The sequence below is a fragment of the Mobula hypostoma genome, chromosome 4 (assembly GCF_963921235.1).
Source record: "Mobula hypostoma chromosome 4, sMobHyp1.1, whole genome shotgun sequence".
Classification (NCBI taxonomy): domain Eukaryota; kingdom Metazoa; phylum Chordata; class Chondrichthyes; order Myliobatiformes; family Myliobatidae; genus Mobula; species Mobula hypostoma.
This window is the reverse complement of record NC_086100.1, coordinates 169,400,784-169,424,397: the sequence shown is the minus strand read 5'-3', so window position 1 is coordinate 169,424,397 and position 23,614 is coordinate 169,400,784. Positions and strand designations below refer to the sequence as shown.

The window sequence follows — 23,614 nt, the reverse complement described above, 5'->3', positions numbered from 1 at the left end:
CTGGCCTCTGTCATAGTTTGATCTTCAATCTGTCACAGGAAGCCCTGCTCGAATTTCAATTTCCTAACATATGGCAGTCCTTCACTAACCTTTCTCTCTTAAGGGTGACTGCTTTGGTCAAAATTTAGTCACATGGAGTATTAAAGCACAGAGTCAGGACCTTCAGTGTCTCCTTGTCTTTGTATCTCCTTATGTAATTGTTCGCAGTTGTAGTTGTGAAATGTCTTTAAGGAGAAGCTTTGCCTCATATATTGAATCAGAGAACACAGATGATGTCTTCAGTCTTCAGAGCCTCGCCAAACTGCTCCTTCCTCACGGCACCGCAGATTTTCCTTTTCTAAATGTGGACCCATTTCACTGGAAATTCTAACTGTGTAAATCACAACGGCTCATCGAATTAAAGCAGATTCCCAATGTCCTAAATAAAAGCAGACTATACCAGAAACACTCAGCAGGTCAGGCAGTGTATGCGGAGGGAGAAAGTGAGGCAGCATTGCAGACTAAAGACCTTTTGCCAGAACTGGAGAGGGGAGAAATCAGAGAGAATGAGTAAGAGATTAACAGGACAAAGAAATAGTTCTGGTGTTGGAATAAATGAGTTCTTAAGCTGGAAGGAAATAATGAGTGGATCACCCTGGGGTCCAGATATTGCTCTGAAATTATTTACAATCTACATTAATGTCCCATAAGCAGGAACAGTGTCTAAAGTTTTCAAGCGTGTTAATGATACAAAAATAGGTGGAAGGACATATTGGGATGAGCATTGACTGCGGTGGGACAGAGAGAGACTAAGAGAGTGGGCGGAATACTGGCATTTGGAGTTTAATGTGTGAGGTCATGCTCTTTGGTAAGAGGGATCAAAAGGGGGATTATTATCTAAATGTAAAGAGATCATAAATAAATGAAGTCCAGAGGAATCTAGATGCTCTGGTGTAGGAATCACAAAAAGTTAGGAGATAGGTCCAACAGGCAAATGGCATCTTGGCTTTTATTATAAAGGGGTTGGAGTTTAAAAGTAGGGAGTTCTTCAAAGTTCAAAGTGAATTTCTTATCAAAGTACCTATATGTCACCATGGACAACCTGGAGTTTAATTTTCTTGTGGGCATACTCAATAAATATATAAAACAATAACCATAACAGAATCAATGAAAGACTAGGGTGATCAACCAGAGTGCAGAAGACAACAAACTGCGCAAAAAGAATTAATAATAATAAATAATAAATAAATAATAAATATCAAGAAAATGAGATGAAGAGTCTTTGAAAGTGAGTCTAACAGATGTGGAATATTTCAATGATGGGGCAAGTGAAGTTGAGTGAAGTTCTCCCCTTTGGTTCGAGAGCCTGATGGTCGAGGGATAGTAACTGTTCCTGAATCTGGTGGTGTGAGTCCTGAGGCTCCTCTGCCTTCTCCCTGATGGCAGCAGTGAGAAAAGAGCATGTCCTGGGTGGTGTGGATCGCAGATGATGGATGTTGCTTTCTTGCGACAGCATTTCATGCAGCTGTGCTCAATGGTTGGGAGGGCTTTACTTGTGGTGGACTGGCCATATTTTCCATTCGAGGGCATTGGTGCAGCCAGTCAGTATACTCTCCACTGCACATCTACAGAGGTTCGTCAAAGTCATGCCAAATTGCACAAACTCGTAAGGAAGTAGAAGTGCTGCCGTGCCTTTTCCATAGTTACGCTTGGGTGCTGGGCCCAGGACAGTTTCTTTCAAATAATAACACTGAGGAATTTAATGTTCTAACCTTCTCCATCTCTGATCCTCCAGTGAGGACTGGCTCATAGACCTCTAGTTTCCTTCTCTTGTGGTCAATAATCAGCTCCTTGCTCTTGCTGACATTTTTTAAGAGGTTATTGTTGTGGCACCACTCGCCCAGATTTTCATTCCCCTTCTTATATGCTGATTGATCGCCATCTTTGATTCAGCTTATGACTTGAATATGGCATTGGAGCTGTGCTTAGCCACCCAGTCATAAGTGTAAAGCAATTAGAGCAGGGGACTAAACACACAGCTCTGTGGTGCACCTGTGTGAATAGAGATCATGGAGGAGAAGCTGTTGCCAATTCCAACTGCCTGGGGTCTTCAAGTGAAGAAATCGAGGATATGATTGCACAAGGAGGTATTGAGGTCAAGATGATGGAACCTACTGGTTAGTTTTGAGGGGATGATGTATTGAATGCTGAGCTGTACTCAGTAAAAAGCATCCTGATGTATGCATCTTTGCTGCCCAGATGTTCCAGGGTTGAGTGAAGAGCCAGTGAGATGGCATCTGCTGTGGACCTGTTGCTCCAGTAGGCAAAATGGAGCAGATCTGAGTTGCTTCACTGAGGCAGGTCACCACACTCTTCTTGAGCGCAGGTATAATTGAAGCCTGCTTGAAGCAGGTAGGTATCGCACACTGCTGAAGTGATAGGTTAAAGATCTCAGTGAGCACTCCAGCCAGTTGATCAGCACAGGTGTTCAGTACTCGGCCAGGTACCCCACCTGGGCTGGATGATTTTTGTGGGTTCACTCTTCTGAGAGTTGGTTCACACGTCGGCCTCAGAGGCTGAAATCATAGGATCATCAGGGGATGTGGGAGTTTGTGATGGTTCCTCCATGTTTTGATGGTCAAAGGGAGCATAGAAGGTATTGAGCTCATCTGGAAGCAAAGCCCTGTTGTTGCCTATGTTGCTTGATTTAACTTTCTAAGAGATGATAATATTCAAGCCCTGACACAACTGTCGACCATCCTTCAGTGATTCAAGTTTAGTCAGGAATTCTGGCTTCTGTTGCACAGAGCGTTGGTGACACCACAGCAGGACTGTACACAGCTTTGGTCTCCTTACTGAAGAAAGAATTCACCAGCATTGGAGGCAGTTAAAAAAAAACACCAGGCTAATCCCAGCCTATGAGGAGAGTGTGGTTCCATCAAGAGGACCGTTTGGGTTTGTGTTCCTTAGAATTTAGAAGAATGAATTTTGTAATATCCTTAGGGGCTTTGCAGGATGGATTTGGGGATGTTTTTACCAGTGGGAGAGTCTTGAACAAGGGTACATAGATAAGGGGTCAGGGCAGTCATTTAAAACTTGGGTACATGGATATTTCTTCTCTCAGAAAGCAGTGAATTCCCTAACCCCAAGGGAGCTGAAGGCTGGCTGCTAGGTTAACAAGGGCTGAGTGTGAGTGAGTGAGGGAGAGAGAGGAGAGACAGGAGAGGAGGAGAGGAGAGGGAGAGAATGGAGAGCTTGGAGAGAGGGAAGGTGTTGAGGGAGAGGGAGAGAGAGAGGGTAGAGGAGGAGAGGAAGGGGAGAGAATGAAGAGATTGGAGACAGGGAAGGAGTTGAGAGAGAGAGTGTGAGCACGTGCGCTAGCTTGCCTCACCTTATAGGATAGGTGCAGTCATGTCACATGTTATTAGTGATGGAAGTGAATGCACAATATTGTTTGCATCATGTTCTCTTACTGCTGCAGAGAAAAATAGATTGACAGAGAGGCCTTGAGTCTGGTTTGGGGTGTAAAATTCTTCTATCGGTATTTGAATGGGAGAGAGTTTACCCTTGTTACTGATCATCAACCACCAGTGTCCATTTTCAATCCACAGAAGGGTTTTCCACTAACCATAACAGCACAAATTCAGAGATGGGCTCTGTTTCTTGGAGGACACAATTACAAAATCGGATTCAAGAGTTCAACTAATCACGAAATGATGATGGATTGTCCCATTAATCCTTGGAAAAGGAAGTACCTGCATAATTTACAGAAGAGGATACTCCTCTTGACGTATTTTTCCCGATGCAGCTCAAAGGTCTCCCTATTACAGCAGAGGTGATCCAAATGAAACCTGAAAAATCCACACTGTTTCAGGTGTACATGGGTGGAATGTGCAGTAGAAACACTAGTTCCTCCATTTTTACCAGCAGTGGGATGAACTTGCCCTTGATGGAGGTTCCCTTTATGTTGGAATTCAGAGCTGTCATACCATCCAAGCTAAGAGCTAAAGTGTTGGAGGAGCTACAGTACATGCTAGTCATCTAGGCATGGTCAGAATTAAAACATTGGCTCGAAGCTTTATCTGGCGGCGTGGGATGGGTCAGCAGATCGAGCAGCTTGCCATGCACTGTTCAGGATGTCACCACATCCAGAAGATGCCAACAGCATCACCTCTCTATCCCTGGGAATGGCCTGCATTGCCCTGGCAGAGGATTCATGTGGATTTTGCCAGACCATTCATGGCCACAAATTTCTTAGTAGCTGTGAATGCAGCTACAAAGTGGCCAGAAGTGTTCCCAATGGCCTTCACTACAGCCCTGCACACCGTTGATGTGCCAGAACACTTAGTGACAGTTTGAAGTGGAAGAGTTTCAGGTTTTTCTGAAAACGAATGGAATAAGAGAAATTACATCTGCACCTTAACAGCCAGCTATAAATGGCATGGTGAAAATGTTTGTCCAGAGTCTAAAGGAAGCACTGCGAGCGATGTTGGCAGTATACACCACACTGACACCGAACCAGAAGCTCACCAATTTCCTCCTTGTATATCGTAATGCAGCACACTCCACAGCCATCAACTCATTAGCTTTGCTGTTCCTGGGTCATCCCTTGTGTTCACACTTGCATCTCCTCAATTCCACTCTCAGAAGGAGTATGCAGGACAAACAGCTGAGACATATTGAGGGTTCCTGAAACATGGAGATTTGAGGGACTACAGAGCTGATCAAAGTGGGGACCCAGAAAGATTAAGGACAGAACTGGACAACTTTCCTGCACAGTACAGATTGCGTCTGATATCGTCGGCAGATACCAGATTGATTGGTTGAGGAGAGCAGAGTTGATTGTTAGAGAAGGAATATGGCGAGTGCTGTCAGAATCACTCTCCTGCAGTCCCAGGGTCAACTCCTACAGCAATCACGGAGGAGGCCCCAGAACCTGAGATTGTTTTACAGCTACAAGTCTCACCTGCTAAGCAGAATGACCTCCCTTGTTGGGAAAGATGTTATCCCACAAAACCTCCACAGCAATTAAATCTTCAGGCCTGAATAGGCTATTTTAAAATTTACTCTGTTGTGGATGTCTATAGTAGTTATTTATATAGTAGTTGTTTATATACATATATGTATGTATATGTACACAAGTTGAAATGCATTGTATATTGAGTTGGAGTTTATAGCTAAACGAGGAGTGTTGTGTATTTAACAGTTCTGTAATATTTGAATACTATTGTAAATATGTTGTTGATTAAGCAGTCTTTATTTAAGTAATTCATAATGGGTTATGCACTATATAAAAGTACGTAAATGGCATACATCATCACACCACCATGTCATGTGCACATCTCACTAAAAGTAAAAATGAAACTGTTCTCCAGTTTTAAGACCTTATTTTCCTTTCAATTAGTTCTTATGCTTTGGAGTTCAAAAACATAACTCGTTTCGATGTACACGTGAATCTGAACCTGAACTAAATGCAGGTGCTCCACAAAGAGGTTATCCAATCTGAGTTTAGTTTCACCATCACAGAGATTGCCACATAGTGAGTTGGAAGGACTGTTGGTGTCTGTGGATGGTGGGAAGAGGAAAAACATACATCAAACTTTCAGGAAGAAGACATTTCAGAAAGAAGGTAACTGAAAGGCATCTGTATTCAAGGTCTTGTCATTGGAACAGACAGGGGAATTCTGAACATGGTATGCAGTCCTTCCAGGAGGCAAGATCACTGGAAGTATGGCCAAGAGAGGGCTTGGAGTCTGGGGGTTTGTAGTGTAGTTTATCACTAACTGATTGCCTGACATGCAGTTGGAGAGATTCAGAAAGGGAAGGTCAGGTTTGGATCATGTGAAGGTGACTGCAGGGTAAAAATGAGAGTCTAAGTAATGACACTTCAAAGTTTTTTGCAAGTGTAGGAAGCAGCATCAGTACAACCATCAATATTAGAGTGAGAGTTGAGGGAGTAGGTCTGGAACTCAGACTATTACACATATCCCACTGATAGACAAGTTCTCATCAGGATCAGGGTCAGGAGGCAGTTGTTTAATGTGGGGAATAGAGCTGGCAGACGGGTCGGGCTTCTGTTTCATGTGTTCATTTCCTCATTGCATATGTTGCTTTTGCCAAATACTTTAACTGGTGTAACTTAAAAAACATTAACATTAAGGTGCTATACAAATACACTATATTGCTGTGCCCCATTGACCTATGAATTAAAAGGGAAAGAGTGAAGAGTATTTGCAGACACGTCCGCCTCCCACAACAAAAAAAACTTTCCCATGTCGGGTTCCAGCCATCATCACAACAAACCTGCATACATTCTGGACTCTCCTCCCCTCCACCACTGCGAATTCTGCAGACACCTCCACCTCATGAGGGACCACATGTTCTACAGTCATGACACATGGGCCACACGTATTGCAGACCCCTGCTGCAAATAATTTGCAGCTCTCCCACAGCGAAAACAAACAAAAAGGTGCGAGAGGAGGATCAGCTTGCAGGAGAGAAGCGGCAACTTGGGGCACCGGGGCAACAAAAACACGGCATGAAAAGCACGCAGCAAGCAGCAGGGCGGAGGCGAACCTGTGAGAGCTCCTCCCAAAGTCAACGGGGAGGGGGGAGCCTGCGGGATCTCACGGGGGCGGGCCCTCCGGTGGGGGAGGGGGCGAGGCCTTCTGGAACTGACACTGTGGGGGCGGGGCCGCTGGGGTTTGACAGTGGGGGCGTGGCTTCGGGATCTGACTCCGGGGGCGGGGTGCGCCGCGCGGCCGCCGTGCCTGCGTCTTTGCGGTTAGTGCGCGAGCGCTGGGCGGAGCGGCGGCGGGCTGGCATTGAGCTGGTGCGGAGAGTGTTTCCTGCCCCGTTTCTCCCGGAGACGCTCACCCGCCGCGCTCGCGCCCCGGACCCGACCGGCGTGAGGACATGTCCGAGAAGGAGCCCAAGCAGCACTCGACCACGGAGCGGACGGTGAAATGTGAGTAGGTGGCGGCGCTCCACCCGGGCCGACCGGGAACGGGGCCAGCGCCCGTGCGGAGGACGCGCGGCCCGGGGTTTGAGGGGGATCGCGGAGCTGGGCTGTTGCGGGCGGCGGCGGCGGCTGCTGCTCTAACTAGGGGAGCTCTGCGCCTCCTTAGACAGTGACCGAGGCCGCGGGCTCGGTAGTGTTCCCCGCCCCCGCCCGTCGAGTCTTGACTCTCCGTGTCTTTCGCCGCGCCCTGCCGGTGAACCTGTGCCGGGCGGCCCCCGTCAACCCCCACACCACCTCCCACCGCGTCAACCCCCACACCTTCACTACGTTCCCCGCCAACCTCCACGCGTCCCTTTCCGCCACCCTATCCCTTCCTCCCCGCTAACCCTCCTATCCCTTTCTCCCATTCCCCTTAAACCCTTCCTGCCTTCCACCTTTCGCCAGCACCCACAGCCTCCTGCACTACCTGTCACCTCGTTACCTCAACCTCCTCCCCTCTCGGTACCCCGCTAATCCTCCTCTCCAGGCCACACAGCTGCTTCAGCCCAACCTCAGCTTCTCCTGGCTGGACCCCCACATTGCGTTGCGTGGCTCTCCTCTGCTTTGGACATTTTACAGTGACGGACGCAGAGGTAGGCTACACTCTGGGAATTCCAGAGCACTGCCACTGGTTGCTGAAGGTGCAGCCACCAGTGCTGAAGTGATCACATTTAGCTTTGGCTCTGGAAGGAGTTGACGATGCCGCAAGAGGGTCAGACTTCAAATGAGAACGTTGGCGGCTGCGTTTGAATTCTTGCTATCTGGAGGGGTTCATGGTGTAGTTGCTGGAGGAGAAGGTGTTACAGATTGCCTGTGTGTGGAACCAAGTGAAGCTAGTCTTGCCTGGTTGGACAGTGAACACCTATATGGTGTAAGCAGTTGTGTCAGAGGCAGGGAAGGAATCCCCAGCAGAGCCTGTCGTGACCTTGGATTTCCCAGAGTGCTGCTGTTAAAGGAGTGTTACTTAAAGTCACGGCTGTAGTGTACGACCCGGACAGGCAATCTGCACGCAGCAAGTTCCCACAAGCAGCAATGTCAGCACGTCTGGATTATTTCTTTTAGTGATTTTGGTTGATGGTTTAATATTACGAGGTGAGCTCTCGTCTTTTCAATAGCACCGCTGAATTTAGCGAGTTCATGCCCCAATAAAGACAGCACTCACACCACTTCTTACCTACACAGTTTAGATTTGTTTGTTGAATTCTTGAGTGGGACTCTAAACCAAACCTCTGACTTGGGCGAAAGAGTGAGACTAGCTGACCATGTCTGAATTTTCAAATGAAGAATTAAAATGTAACTGTTACCATTTTTGCATTTGTTGATGTTGACATGTAACTTTGGGCTATTGAGTGCTGAGACAATGGGTGGAGACCTCATTGACAGGTTCAGATGCCATCATTAATGATTGCCATTGTGCTCAAGGACTTTGAGGAAAGCAAAGTTTGAAGATAAGCTGCTGTTTGCATGAGCAAAATGAACCAGGTGACTGCTGAGGTATGTAATCAACAGTTAGCATAAATATAATCTTAAACACTCTATTTGTGTGCTGGGAATGAGAATAATTATCTTGACCTGGATAATATACTGAGCTGGGGTGGTACAGACTGACTCAAACCTCAGTTGCATTTATAAAAGGTGCCTATCAACCAATTACCCTTTGTCTTACACAAGCAGGTCACAGATGGTATCCTATATGCCCTCTCTTTTGGATCACTTTGGCTTTCACTTTTTTGACATATCTGTCATGTGGACACTTGTTACTAAATTCCATGTAGATCACATGCATTTCCTTGTTACAGTATCAGACCTAAATATACCTTTGGCTTAATTTGTGCCTGGATGAAGGTGTTATCCCCTATTTGATCCAATTAATGTGATTGCAGTTACATTAACTCCTGTCATTGTTTGTCATCTATATCAACAATTTGGATAAGAATGTACAAGGCACAGTTAGTAAATTGGCTGATGGCACTAAAATGCGTGGTATAGTGAAGGTTATCAGAATTATAGGGGGATCATGATCAGTTGTGTAAATGGGCTGGTGAATGGAGTTTTATTGAGATAAAGTGTGAGGTGCTGCATTTTGGGAAATCACATCCAGGTAGGACTTTCACAGTGAATGGCAGCTTTGGAGAATGTTGTAGAACAGACGAAGTTTGGAGAAGTACAGACTTCTCTGAAAGTGGAGTCCCAGGTAGATAGGGTATTGAAGAAGGCTTTTGGCTCTTCATAAGTCAGCGTGTTGGGTATTCAAGTTGGGAGGTCATAAATGTGGTTGTAAGGCTGTGAGTCTGCACTTGGAGTGCTGTGTTCATTTTTGGTCATTCTGCTACAGGAAAGATGTTATTAAACTGGAAAGAGAACAGGAAAGATTTACAAGGATGTTGCCAGAACTTTGGGGACTGAATTGTTGGGAGAGATTGGACAAGTGAGGACATTATTCCTTGGAGTATACGTAACTGAGAGGCATATACATCATGAGGCACTCAGTCTTTTTGTTCCCTTAGAGCTGGTATCAAGAACTAGAGGGCATAAGTTTAAGGTGAGAAGGGAAAGATTTAAGAGGAACTTGAAAGGCAAATTTTTACACAAAGGGTGGAATCAGCTGCCAGAGGAAGTGGTTGAGGGAGGTTCAATAACAACATTTAAAAGACAGTTGGACAGGTACATGGATTGATTGGAGAGGTTTAGAAGATTATAGGCCAAATGGGATTAGCTATGGACCAGTTGGTTGAAGAATCTGTTCTGTGCTGTATGGCTACAATTAATTGCTTGGCTCATCATTTCCATTTTTTAAACCATACAGTGTTAGGTAGATACTTTATTGATCCCAAAGGAAATTGTAGTCCTTCAGTATTTTGTTACTACAGTGATCAAGGGTCAGAGTCTGCACAGTATTTTCCTCATGCTGCTTGTAACATCCTATTATGTATTTCATCTGAACCTGGCAGTTTGTCTAAGGATGTTGAATCCTTGATGTTTTCTTTATCCAACATTTCACACTCATCCATCTTATCCCTGTCTACAACCTCTTATCTCCTGTGAAAGCAACAACTAAATATTAATTAGAAACCTTAACCATCTTAATTCCTGCCCCAAAAGTGGAACTGAAGAGTGCTCAGTGCCACCTTCAGGTTGGTAGACATGGCTATTAATGGCCTTGTTATCAATGCCCATTTCCCAGAGTAAAAAAAACTCATTAATTTCTTCATTAAATCTAGCTGAAATGTAGTTTAAATATATGCTAGGTTGTGGGTCATGTTGTGCCTTGGAGACTGGCTAAACTATTTTATTTAGCAGCTTACAATATGGGATAATGGGCAATGTAAAAGCATAGATCACGATCACTGACTGTGTGGTGCAACATTGTAATTGCTACGTCCCCATTGCACTGCTCAAGAATGAGGGAATCTCTCAGACATTGTTTAATAAATAGGAGAAATGAACATTTTATGAATTAAAAATAAGCATAATTTGTCCAACCTATTGAGTTGCAACTGTACTGCACCTAGTATGAAGCCTAAGCTAGCCTGCAGTAGTTTCTCTTGGCTAGTGATGCTCTTGTTTAAACAATTAAAATGAATTGATTTATTCTCCAAACAAGGGTTAAATGTCACCTCTCTTGGAGCTTTGCTGACCAAATCTTTCTTTCTTTCTTTTTCAATCTTTTTATTAAGTTTCAATCTTTCCTCTATCAACAGGGTATTGAAGCAATTGCTTCATGATGGTACCATTGTAATCCATCCTAGCACTTGTCTTTTCTGCTGCTGCTGAAATCCAGCATATCATACAATTTAAAAAAAACCCGACTCTCTTCTGTGAAAGCTCTCCCTTCTGGTTGGCGATCTCCTCGTATAACACCTCTCTACGGTAGAATGTGGGGAATTGTTTACTCTAAGATCAGTTTGAATTGGAACACTTTAATACAGTCATCAGCAATTTATTTCAAAAAGCCATGATCACATTACAGACTAATCCTCTGAATAGGCCAATACACTTTGTAATGTTTAGGACAGTAATTTTACTTCATAGCAGAGGTACTTCAGTGATTTAGAAACTGATCACAGCATGGGGTTGTGAAATTAAACTGTAAGCATTGCCTATGGGTTTTTTCTGGTCATACCACTTGCTTTTCCCAGTTGCTACTGTGCATGTAGAATAGGAGTTGGGTACACATATGTGACACAGTGAACCTAATCTGAAACGTTTTCCTGAAAGCCGCTAGGGGTTGGTTGCAGAGGGACCATTGGCTTGTTTTCAGTCCTGGTTGTAACCATGGCAACTCCTCTTCGTCAAATCTACTTCTACTTGAAAATACTTGTGCACAGTACCCTGGGACATTTTGGCTATGTTAAAGGTACTTTATAGGTGGATGATATTGTAATAACTGCTGCAAATATGCTGTTTGAAAGAAAGCCAAATCTAGTACTGAGCCAAGTACTTGCATTTGTATAGTGCCTTTCCCATATTGGAGGGCCAGTTACAGAGCATTATCAAACAAAACAGTCGCATGCTAAGACTGGCGACCTAAAGCTTGATAAAGGAGGAATGAGAAGTTTAAGGTGATTTTTGCTTTAAGTTACAACATTGGGTGCCAGTGCTGGGAGAGTGAACCTTGGAGTTGTTAAGCTGGGGTGAGACTATATCAATGGGAGCGATATGAATACAACATCATATTTTACTTTGTTTATCTTGTAATGTAATGCTAAGAAACATGCCCAAAAACACAGGACATATGTATGGTAGTTTGTAGAACACCATTTATGCAACTCTGAAGGAAGAAACGGAACTTCCTAATCTACTTTTACCATTAAGAGTAAACACTGTTTCTGAACAGGTTGACTAATTCATGTCAATTAATCACCTCCTAAGTGATTAATCCTCGACTGTAAGCATATTTGCAATGCTTATTTTAAGCTGTGGAAACGAAGAGGACAAGATTGCTAGGAAGAAGAAAATTCTGGCTGATACTTGGAGGATAAGGAACAACACTCTCTCGAGGGGAAAAGAAGCAATTGCTTTTCTTGAACGATGAACTGTGTTCACTGCAATTATCTTGTAATCTGATATGAACTGGATTGTCTGGTTATTATATTCTTGAAGTGGGATCTTGTGTGGCTGGCAGGGTATCTTAAGTTATAACAGTGGCGTGATCTTAAGTTCTTTGGGTCTATCTTTCACATCCTGCTACTCTTTATTTAAAAAGAATGGGAGAAGGTAATTCAAAGGTTATGGCGAGAAGGCAAGAGAATGGCATTGAGAGGGATAATAAATCAGCCATGATGGAAGGTGGAGCAGACTCAAAGGGTTGAATGGCCTGATTCTGCTCCTATGTCCTATGTTAATAGAATAACTGCGTACAGACCAGTTAGCCTGATCCTTGTACTCATCAAATTATTGGCTATACAATTCTGAGTAGTATAATGCTTTTAGAAGGCACAGGTATATCAAAGAAAGTTGTGTTTAGATCAGGTCAGATGAGATTTTTCAGGGAGGGTTGATGAGGATATTATTTTGGATGGCAATTCCAAAAGACAGACTGAGTTTCTGAGTTGTACATAAATGCTTTAGGCTTGAGTCCAGGAGCAATAAATAAGTTTGCAGAGGATATAAAATTGACTGAAGAAAATCCTAGACTGCAGGTAAATTTCAGTAAGAAGGGGCAAATGGACGAAGCAGCAGTACAATTGGGAGGGCAAGCAAGGTAAGAAGACACAATAATTGCAATGGACATTTCTGTCAGATACACATTAAACCAGAAGTACAGTACAGTGCAAAAGTCTTGGGCATCATAGATTTTTGAAATATAAATTTTGTTTTGGATGTTCGCTTTTGTCTTCTGCATTAGTGTCGGTAGAAAAGAGCAAAATTTGGATTTCCAAGTATTCATTTTCCAAAAAAGCTAGAGAATTTTATTTCATTAAAGTAATATATAAAGAAATAAAACATTTTTCAAATAAAACTTGATTACTTTGTAGATGTATAACCCAATACATGATTAAACAAAGATAACAAACAGTATAAGTTGAACAAACTAAACTGATTAACTGAAACAAAAACAGATGTAGAAAGAATCAAAGTGGGTGAAGGACAACCAATCTAAAAAGCAAAGGTGTGGCATATGTGATAATTTACCCTTCAAATCATCAAGTCTTCCACCATGGCAAGGGTAAGATTAGCAACAAAACAGGAAGGTCTCTCCCAAGCAGAAATTTTGAAGCAGACAGGAGTTTCAAGATGCTGTCAAGCTCCTAAGCACAAAGGAATAGGCAAGGTTGAGGCCAAGAAATGCTGTGGTCGGCCATGGAAACTGAATGCAGCAGATGAGAGATGCATCAAACTGATATCCCTTCTAAGTTGAAAGAAGTCCAGCACTGCTATCAGCTCAGGACTTACAGAAACCCAAGTGCACCCCTCTATAATCTGGAGAAGTCTTGTCAGAAGTGGTCTTCATGGAAGAATTGCTTTCAAAAAGCCATTCCTCTGAAGTGGAAACAAAGCCAAAAGACTCACCAGCTCACAACATCATAAGGATTGAGGTACTGAACAATGGTGAATCAAAATTTGAAAATGTTTGGCTCAAGCAGGAGGCAATTTGACTGTAGAAGAACTGGGAGGGCTACATGGATGAATGTCTGCAGCCAACAGTGCAACATGGCAGAGGTTCCCTGCAGGTTTGTGGCTGCATTTCTCAAATAGTGTTGGTAATCTGGCCAGCATTAACGGAATCCTCAATGCTGAGAAGTACAAGCAGATTCTCATCCATTATGCAAGACCATCAGGGAGGTGTCTGACTGGTCCGAACTTCATTCTGCAGCAGGACAATGACCCCAAACACACTTTCAAGGTCAGTGTAAAGAAGAACAAGGAGCTCTGCAACAGATGGTATGGCCTCTTTAGAGCCCTGATCTCAACATTATTGAGGCTATCTGGGATGACCTGGAAAGGCTGAAGCAAGTGAGACAACCAAAGTTTAGAGAAGAACTCCAAAATGCTTGAAACAACCTACCAGCTGATTTTCTTATGAAGCTGCATAGCAGTGTACCAAAGAGAATTGATGCAATTTTAAAGGCAGAGTGGTCACAACAAATATTGATTTGACTTAGCTTTTTTTCACAGTTTACTGCACTTTGTAGTATATTGTTTGATATTTAGAAACTTGAATTCATTATTTTTGAAAGCAACTTTGCTTTATAGATTTTTTTTGCATGTGCCTATGTCTTTTGCACAGTACTATACATTAAAATCCTTCCTTTTCTCCCATGGTCTGTTCTCCTTTCCTATCAGATTCCTTCATTGTCCCTTTACTTTTTCCACTTATCATCACCTAGTTTCCTACACCTGCCCCACCCACCTGGTATCACCTATCATGTACTGCTTCCCCTCCTCCCACCTTCTGGCTTCTTCCCCTTTCCTTTTTAGTCCTGGTGAAGATTCACAGTCCAAAACATCAACTGTTTATTAATTTCCATAGATGTTTTACCTGAGTTCCTCCAGCATTTTGTGTGTTGTTCTGGATTTCCAGCACCTGCAGAATCTCAAACAAGATGTTTAGGGCCAAATCATTGACTCTACTTTTTTTTCCATTGATGCTGCCTGGCCTGCTAAGTTCCTCCAGTATTCTGTATGTGTTACCTGAAGAATCTCTTGTGTTTTTAAATTGAGGCCAGAGCTGGAGGAGTGTATGTTCTTCTTTTTGACGCTGATTAGATACTTGTAGAATTGTAAGCAATCCGAATAAAGGGAATTTAAAGGATCTTTTTTTCTTGGCTGAGGTGACCAATAACACGGCCCTTGGATTGGACATAGTACAAGGGTTGGAGAGAAAAGGAAATAGTATTTCTCCAAAGAGTAAGATTTGGGCACTCATACTGAAAAGGTGATTTTGAAGAAGCCCTGAAACAACTTAGGAAGTGTAGTGGAGTGTACAAGCAGATTGTCACTGGAAGTGTAGTGAACTGGACAGATACAAGTGGAGAGCTATGAAGTGGAATGAATCCCAGAGAGCTCATGGGCAAATGGCCATCTTTTGTGCTTCTCTAATTGTTTCAACAAAGTGTATTGTTTAACCACTTATTGATTTCAGTTTGTTTCTTCAAATGGTCTTTGAGATGAGTCTTGTATTTGACATGCGCAATGTGGAAGTGAAGTTTTATCTTTGACACATACAACACACCACCATAAATATACCGTCGGTTTCATCTGCTAATGCTGTGATCAAATTGAGGCTGCTGGGTTTCCTCTGTTTTATTTATAAAAGTACGCATTTGGGACTAAATAAATTGCTGCAGCTTTTTTGTTCATCTGTTGTTTTGCTCACTTTTAGGATTACTGGTTAGTGCTGCTCCAGGTAATTGTCAGTCTGTGGGAGTTGACAAAGATGGTTTTCACAGTATAAAATTGTTTCTATAAACCTATCAGATCATTTTGCAAGTTTTATTGTATTGCCTTGCAGTTAAGGAGTTGTGGGTATTTACTGACAAATCTTAAAAGACCTTTAACTTGTGACCATCCCAATGATGCTGATTTTGATTAACACAGGTTAGAGAAAGATTTGTATGCTCCTTTGATGTGGAAGCGGGAATTGTTAATGAGGGAGTGTGGGTGAATAGATTACAGGGGATTGTTGGGGTTAGTTTCAGATTGCTTTGAGAACTGCTGTGGACTCAGTGGGTCAAATGGCATTCTCCATTGTTATGAGATATGACCTGTAATTGGCACATCTTGGCAGTTGTATGTGATTTGATAGATATCAGATCCCTGCTATTGTGCTGTTAAAACGAATAGGAAAATCCTTGGGTAATCTTTAGTATAATTTGAGCTATATTTGTGATGAGGATGACAGATGGAGGGGAGGAGAAGATGGCGGCGCGACACAGTGCGCGCGGCCACTCCGAAATGATATTGGTATTTGTTAAGTAGGTACCGTGCACAATCCTGATTTGATGGAGACAGACGTGAGAAGCACGGAAAAACATCTGGAGAAACTTCTGAAATGCCAGCTTTGCTGCCACTGCTACTGTGAGATCGAGAATCTCCAGAGGGAAAGGCCCCAGATCCTCGGCTTTGCCTATTGCCTGTTGCCAGGGCCAGGGTTGAAGCGCTCGGTAGAGATGGTGCTCGGTGTCGGAGGGCTGGTCGGAGGCTCGAAGTTTTCGGACGGACTCAAGAGTCGGCTGTGGTCGGGTGCTTCCAGGGTGCTGCATCGGCAAGTTTGTGGCGCTGGAGGTTCATGGCAGGGAGAGTTTTTCTTCCTTCTACTATCTGTGTGAGATGATGGGACTTTTGAGAGACTGAGACTTTTTTTTTCCCTTGCCCATGGTCTGTTCTTTATCAAATTATGGTATCGCTTTGCACTGTTGTAACTATATGTTATAATTATGTGGTTTTTGTCAGTTTTTCAGTCTTGGTTTGTCTTGTGATATCATTCTGGAGGAATATTGTATCATAATGCAAGCATTACAAAATGACAATAAAAGAGGACTGCGTGTCCTCATAATCTAAGTATGTAAAATAGAAATTTTCACTGGTGGAGTACAGATGTTCTTAGTTGGGGTGAAGAATTATTGGCTTGAGGTTTCTGTTAATTGATTTTAGCAACTTTAGAAGTTGGCTATCTATGGCAATTTCCATAGTATGACTAACCTTTCAACCAGGTAGGAACTTTAACTCTATTACTACTATGGTTTAGCTTTGTTTCTGGACAGAGTTTCAGGGTTTGGAGTGACTGGACTGTCTAGTGTGGTTGATAAGTCTTTTGATGTAGTATAACTCCATCTTCAACAATGGATCAAATTTTCAAGCTGTAAGGAGGTGTCAAAAGGGTGGATGCAAGGCATTGACTAGTTTAAGTGAATGAATCTGATGGAAAATGAGTGTTTCGAAGTTTCAGTGTGAGACAGTCAGTTGCAATGAGTATAGATGTTCTGAAGTAGTTAAATTGTGTTGGTTAGAAGGCTGCAAATGTTAAGAAAAGAAAGAATGATTTTGCAATGTAAGAAACTAATTTGTGTTAGAGTGTAGAAGGACTGTAAATATCAGTGTAGGAAATACAGAGGTTGGGAAAGTTGTCCTTTACCCCAATAGTTTGAAATAAAAGTTTAGGCCTTGCTGTATTTATACAAGCATTAGGTAAAATGGTGTTTCATTTTTTATACTTTACAGGTGGTGCAGTGGAGATTGATCTTGGCGTTGAGGGCCTTGATCTTTAAGCAGTGATTAAAAAGAATGAGGCTTTATTCATAGGGATTTAGAATAATGAAAAACTTAAAGGCTGCAAAGATATTTCCTTGAACTGGAGAGTCTAAAACTAGGAATATAATCCCTTTGGACTGAGATGAAAAATTTCCTTCTGCCTAAACTTAAGTCTTTGGAAAGTTGTTCCCCAGAGCACTGTGGACTCGCGGTCATTGCGCATATTCAAAGTTTGACAGATTCTTGGGTAGTAAGAGAAACTCAGCATATGGAAATTGAAACAGAAATGGTTGAAGCAGAGGATCAGCCATGATCTCATTGAATGGTGGAGCAGGCTTGAAAGCTTGCATAGCTCCCTCCTCCCGTTTCTAATGCAAGACATCTGAAATATGTTTTATTCATTGGCCTCAACATTGACTATCAAATAAGATTTCAGTCAGCCAAATTTTATTAGTTTTTCCACATTTTTCAGGTTGTATGATTAGTTTTCAATGTAACCAAACTTCGGAAATCTTATGGTTTATTTTTCTGGTGATTGGGGATCACTTTTGCAGGCTTTTTATAAGGGAGTGTTGGTATGCTGGGGAAGTACCAAGAAATTGCACTTACTTCCCTTTTGCTGTTTGCCAGAATTTAACATACTTGGACAAGCCCACTACAATGTAAGAACAAGAGGGCAAAGCAGCCTGTTGCTCTCTGAAAATTTAGATCATGGCCTACTTTATTCACACTGTTGTAATCTGGAATGCATGGAATGGAAGGGAGATTGAAGCAGATTCGATTGGAGAACTTGCATGGCTCAGAACAATGACATTCTATGACTAGAGAATCACTGTTTTGGTCTGTTGTTTTCATCTTTGAATACGGCTTGCTATCTGTGGGTTCTGGGGTTGGTGGGGGCGGGGCGGGGGGGGCGGGGAGAATGGTAGAGGGGGATACTTGCCCTGCAGTTTCATCCACAGAGTTGAAGTATGGCAGTGTTGCGAAGGTAGCATTGCCATACTTCACCTACTGGCTTCATGGGGTTGATGGAAAGATTACCGAATGAATGGCTTATGCTAACATTGCAAGAGTTGCTTTGCCTGAAGTCTAAGGGCCTTCCAATCCTCTTACATTTGGAAGATGTGCAGTTTTTAGCGGATAATTCTATCACTCTGGCCATTCAGGTTATGGAAAATATACAGGTTCAGAATTCACGAATCACTACCTAAAAATTTGATGTCATATAAAATTTGCTTGCACAGATTTTATGCATGGGGAGGTGGGGAGGAAGTAAAGCAACTTACTTTTCCAGACATGCAGGAGGCTTCACGTTCTGAAAAACTGGAGTACAGACTGTTCCCTGGAAACACAATCGCCCTCTATAATTTGGAGGAAACCTGAACTGGCAAGGTATGCTAGATGCAACTGTTTCGAGAAAGGGGGAAGTGTATTTGCTGTCAGTCCTCATACTTGGTTGTGTTTTTGTACACTTCCACACAGACTTGGACACCACGAGACCATTTGACCCACTGAGCTGGCGTTGACACTTCAAAAGCCCTGCAAATTTTACCCTCCAAGTATTTATCCAATATCCTTTACAAAAAATTGCTGTAACTGGTGAATTTTTTAGGCATTGCATCAACTTGTCTTAATGTCTTTGGTTTGCGTTATTATATTTGAGGAGAAGGTTGGGGTAGGCTTAGACTGGAGATGGAGGATGAGTGGGCTAGGAATCTCTGGACAGGAGATGAATGGAAGCACCACAGAAGGGAGAGTGGAAGGGCATGGCCAAGAAGGGGTTTAGGAAGCCCTGGAGAAGAGATGGGTGTGGGATATTCAGGAGCAGAAGGGTTGCAGGAAAAATTTTAAATTCTGTTGGTGTGCTCCTTAGATTGAAGACCTCTATGACTGAGATGTATTCTGAAAGGTAGGCTTGACTCATTATTTAGCGTTACAGAATAGGCCCTTCTAGTCCTTTGAGCCGTGCCACCCCAGTAACTCATGACAAACCTGATTAACCCTAACCTAATCACGGGAAAAGTAGCCTACCTTCTACATCTTTGGACTTTGGGAGGAAACCAGAGGACCTGAAGAAAGCCCACGTATGGAGACTCCTCACAGAATGGTACTGTAATTGAACTCTGAACTCCAGAACGCCCTGAGCTGTAATAGTGTTGTGCTAACCACTACGCTACCATGGCACCCTCTATCTTGAGCTCATGTTCAGATGAATTAGGTAAGCAACGTTAATGGGGCAAAGCTAGAAGCCAGAGGGAACTACAGTTGGTTTTATGTAGTCTGAGCAGACCAGGTGGGCATGCAAATAGGGCTGTATTTTCAGAGACTATTTTGCAGTGTTATATCAAGTGAGTGAATGTTGAATGTGGTATGATGCTTCATTAACTGCAGTAGGCTTGTGAAGAAAGGTAAGAATTTGTAGGTTAGGTGAAATGATGAAAGGGTTCAGATCTATTGGCTGATAAAATCAGTTCAGAGAGATCAAAGATTGAAAATTAGTAGCCGCAGCAGCCGTGTACTTTCACATGCGGCTTGTATTTAATGTAATAAAATATCCCAGAACATTGTTTCTTATACACAGCTGTTACAGAGTATCACGTTTCAGATGTTGATGTGAAAGAGTTAAGGTAGGTAGCATTGTTGATATGGGATAAATGGCTTCCTCCTCCAAATTCTGCGCTAAATTCTGTGAATGTTACACATAGTACGTCCAGAAGTGAGTCTGCTTTAGGGAACAATGGGGTGCAGCTGTTTGCACTGTGTATCCCGAGGAATAGAGCCCGTGAACACAGATTAATGTGGCTAGCTTCATTTTAACCTGTAGTGCTTTGAACAATATAAATGGAGGAATGTCTTTCAACCTTGTGACAATTTGAAACAATTTTGGTGTCTTCACTACATAGTCTGAGTGCACAACAGTCTCCCTGAAATAATCCAGTATTGTTTTGCCCACTTGACCTGTGTTGCTTGAAGGGTAATTTCTCAAGGCAAAAGAAAACTACCTGGATAATACCTCCATACTTCTGTTAACACTGTCTCTCAGGAACAAAATGGATTTCTTTTTTTAAACATGAATATCATTCAGTCGTTGGCTGCCACACAAATGCTACTCTCCTTGAATACTAAACTGTTAGGAACATTTGACCTGATTTTCAAATTTTAAAAAACAAATCATGCCAGTGGGATTGTAAATGCCAGCCTTCCCTGTGTCTGCAAAGGTAGTGATATACGTAGTTTCTATGTTGCTCTTAATTTCATTTTTGAGTGCTGGTTGGAAATTTGAGGAACCTATGCAGTCTGAAACCTACTCTGACACCAGCTGGTTTGTGCTGGTGGTTTGTCCCTGGCACATATGTAAATCAGAATACTCTACCAGTTATCAGAATACTTCTGTGGGTGAATTGACAATGTTACTCCTTACCTATTTTCTAATTGGCATGTTTGTAAGAAGCAAGTCACTTGAGAATATGCAGATTACAAAGAAAGAAATTAAAATCACAATTGTGCTCTTGGTTTGGCTTTTAAGAAAATTACAAAAATCTTGATTCTGCTGCATGATTATGACTTTTGAGTGTACAGTGAGATGGTGGTCAGATCTCTAATCCCACCATAAATAAGCATTTTTATCATTTCTGGTGTTGGATTTTTCTTGTCAAGTGTACTGAGATACAGTGAAAAGCTTTGATCCAAATAGATCAATCTATATATGAGTACAGTGAGATGGTAAAAAGGAAAACAATGCAGGATATAGTATTACAGTTACAGAGTGCAGTGTATGTAGATAGTGCAAGGGCAGTACTGAGGTATATTGGTAGATCAGGATTTCATCTTTTAGTGTACAAGTCTTAATAGCAGTGATCTTTGAATCTGGTGATGCATGCTCTCCAGCTTTTCTTAGCCTCAGAGAGAATGACTGCAGTGGGAGGAGTCTTGCTTTCTCAAAGCTGAGGGAAATGTAAATGGTCAATGGAAGAAAGTCTGCTTTTTGTGATGGACTGGGCAGAGTTTAGAACTCTGCAGTTTATTATGCTGTTGGGCAGAACTATTGCTCAACCAAGCTGTGATGCATTTAAATAGGATGCTTTCTTTTTTTTTAAAATGCAAGAGTCATCAAGAACTTATTCCTTAGTTTTCTGAGGAATTAGAGGCATTGATGTGCATCCTTGTCCATAGTGTTCATGTGTTTCAACCAGAATAAGCACCTAGAAACTTGAAGCACTCAAATATTTCCACTTCCGTTGTTACAAACAAGTTTGTACTCCACACAACTTTTGAAGTCAATGATTTGTTCCTTCATTTTGCACTGAGGACATTGATGATAAGGTAAGCATTTAATTCCCATTCTTATTTGATATTGAACTGAGTGCCTTGATAGTTCCTTCAGAGAGCAGCCAACCATATTGTTTGGTCTGAAGTCACTTATAGGCCGAATGGGTAAGGCTGCCACCTTTCCTTCCCAGGAGGACATTAGCAAACCAAGTAGGGTTTTATAATATTTAACTGATCTCACCATTACTGATACTAGGTTTTTAATTCAAGATGTATTCAATTTCTTGAAATTTAATTACTTACACATCCTATCTATCCTGGTGGGATTCTCCACATCAATAGACCAGGCCTCTGGATTGTAGTACAGTACTTAATCATGTTAAGGAAGTGACCTTTGTCTTTGGGATTTCCTAAAGTGCTTCAGCCCAGTCATTTTTAAAAACAGTTATTGTGAATGTGTTCAATGGTTTGGTAAAGGAATAACTTAAATAAACAAAAATTGATTTTGATGTTGATTGGGGCCAAGGTTTAGTGAAGATGTGAGAATTTCTTAAATCAAATAATGTGGTGGGAACATTGTCAACTTATTTTAAATAGGGTTGGTGATTTTGATTTGGCAATTTAAAAAAATAATAATTTGAAAACATTTCCTATTAGTTTGGTGTTCTGAAGTGTTGCATTATGAGACCAGCATTTGAATGAAATCTCTATTTAAAAATTTTCCAAACAGCAGCATTCTGACACCCCAGTGGTCTGTTTGTGGTGGATGAAGGGCTGTGTTCCGATGCCAGCCCTGTCACTGAGTCAGGTTTCTAGCAGGTAACTTCCACTTTCTAATTGCAGTGGGATGTTTTTGCATACGATGCCATTGATTGTGCCCTCAGACCTTTTTTTTGTGTACTTGGTGATCCCAGTGGTTGGCTGTGCAGATTTTTCCAGATGTCAAGAATCAACATTCTTGCCTTGAGGATTATCCTTGTGCATAATCAAGAATCTGGGTCACTTCTGAAATGCAGATGGTTTTGCATTAACTTCGAAGAACATCACAAAATTAAGTGGTGAGTTGCATCATTGGCAGCTGTGCCTTTAACTGCCAAGACCTGAGCTCTGGTATTCCCTTTGTTAACCTCTACGCCACTCTATAAGGCACTCCTTAGCCACAGCTCTTTGACCAGGCATTTAGTCATTTGCCCTAATTTATCCACATGTGAAACCATCAAATTTTGTTTTACCAGAATGCTTTGCAGATTTAACTTTTTATGTATTTGTGGCTGTTGGGAGTTTACAATGTTCACCATTTCTTGCATCAGTTCGCACTCTACTACCAGTAGTACAGCTGCTACACTGCTGGAACGTTTGCAGTATGTCATTCCCAAGCCATCACCTTGTTTAAGCAACTAAGAAATTGTTCCAAGTGGAATTATAGATCTTTTATTTGCACTTCCATATACCCCAAGAGCAAATTAGATCTTGGAGGGAAATGAAGTTGAGAAGGGCTGCAATACTGCCAGATAATGGTATAACCAAAATCCAGAGCAGTTTCTCACCATATAGTATTCACAACACTGAAACAGTTCAGTTGGTTTTTAATGCACTGGAGATATGGGAATAGATCACCAGCTGGGAACTTCTGTGGCATGATCATGGTTCAGAAGCAATTGCTGAATGCATTTTAATCCAGTATGTAGTAGCAGAGTGACTGATCTGTACTTAAAAGATTTATTCTGTAGGTCACCTCCACAGTTAAAAGCAGTTCAATCAGTTCCAAGTCTACAGGTAATCCTTGCAATCTTGTGTTTTAAAAACAATTTAAAGCCATTCAAAATACAAGAATATTCTTTATTATTGGTGCTTCAAATGGAGTTAGAAGGCAGCTGGGTTTCCCAGAATAATGAGAAGAATTATCTATCATGGCATTTTTAGCATCAAAACTTGTAGTAATTTGCATAAAAGGCCTTTAGAGGTTTTCCCCTCCACTGAATCTCATAATAGGTATAAACTAAATGGGTGTAAATCCTGGTAATTTTGCAGTTGTGTGACATCTTTAAATGTTGCCGTGGCTCTGGATGCATACTTTGTTCAAGTTCAATTTTGTTGTCATCTAACTGTACTTGTATGCAACCAAAGGAAACAATGTTTCTCCAGACCACAGTGCACCCACAAAGCATGTAT

The 23,614-nt window shown here is 42.1% G+C and overlaps 1 protein-coding gene across 4 annotated transcripts in view; it reads left to right on the top strand.

Moving 5' to 3' along the window:
• The first annotated feature begins 6,725 nt into the window (after positions 1–6,725).
• The window catches only part of LOC134345770 (protein phosphatase 3 catalytic subunit alpha), a 285,040-nt gene continuing 268,151 nt past the window's right edge, over positions 6,726–23,614 (top strand). For 2 of the 4 annotated variants that reach the window (XM_063046959.1, XM_063046957.1), the window contains exon 1: positions 6,726–6,946. In XM_063046959.1, coding sequence (XP_062903029.1) covers positions 6,895–6,946 — 52 coding nt within the window. In that variant the 5' untranslated portion in view covers positions 6,726–6,894. The remainder of the gene's footprint in view (positions 6,947–23,614) is intronic. The other 2 variants (XM_063046960.1, XM_063046958.1) reach the window with 1 other exon arrangement.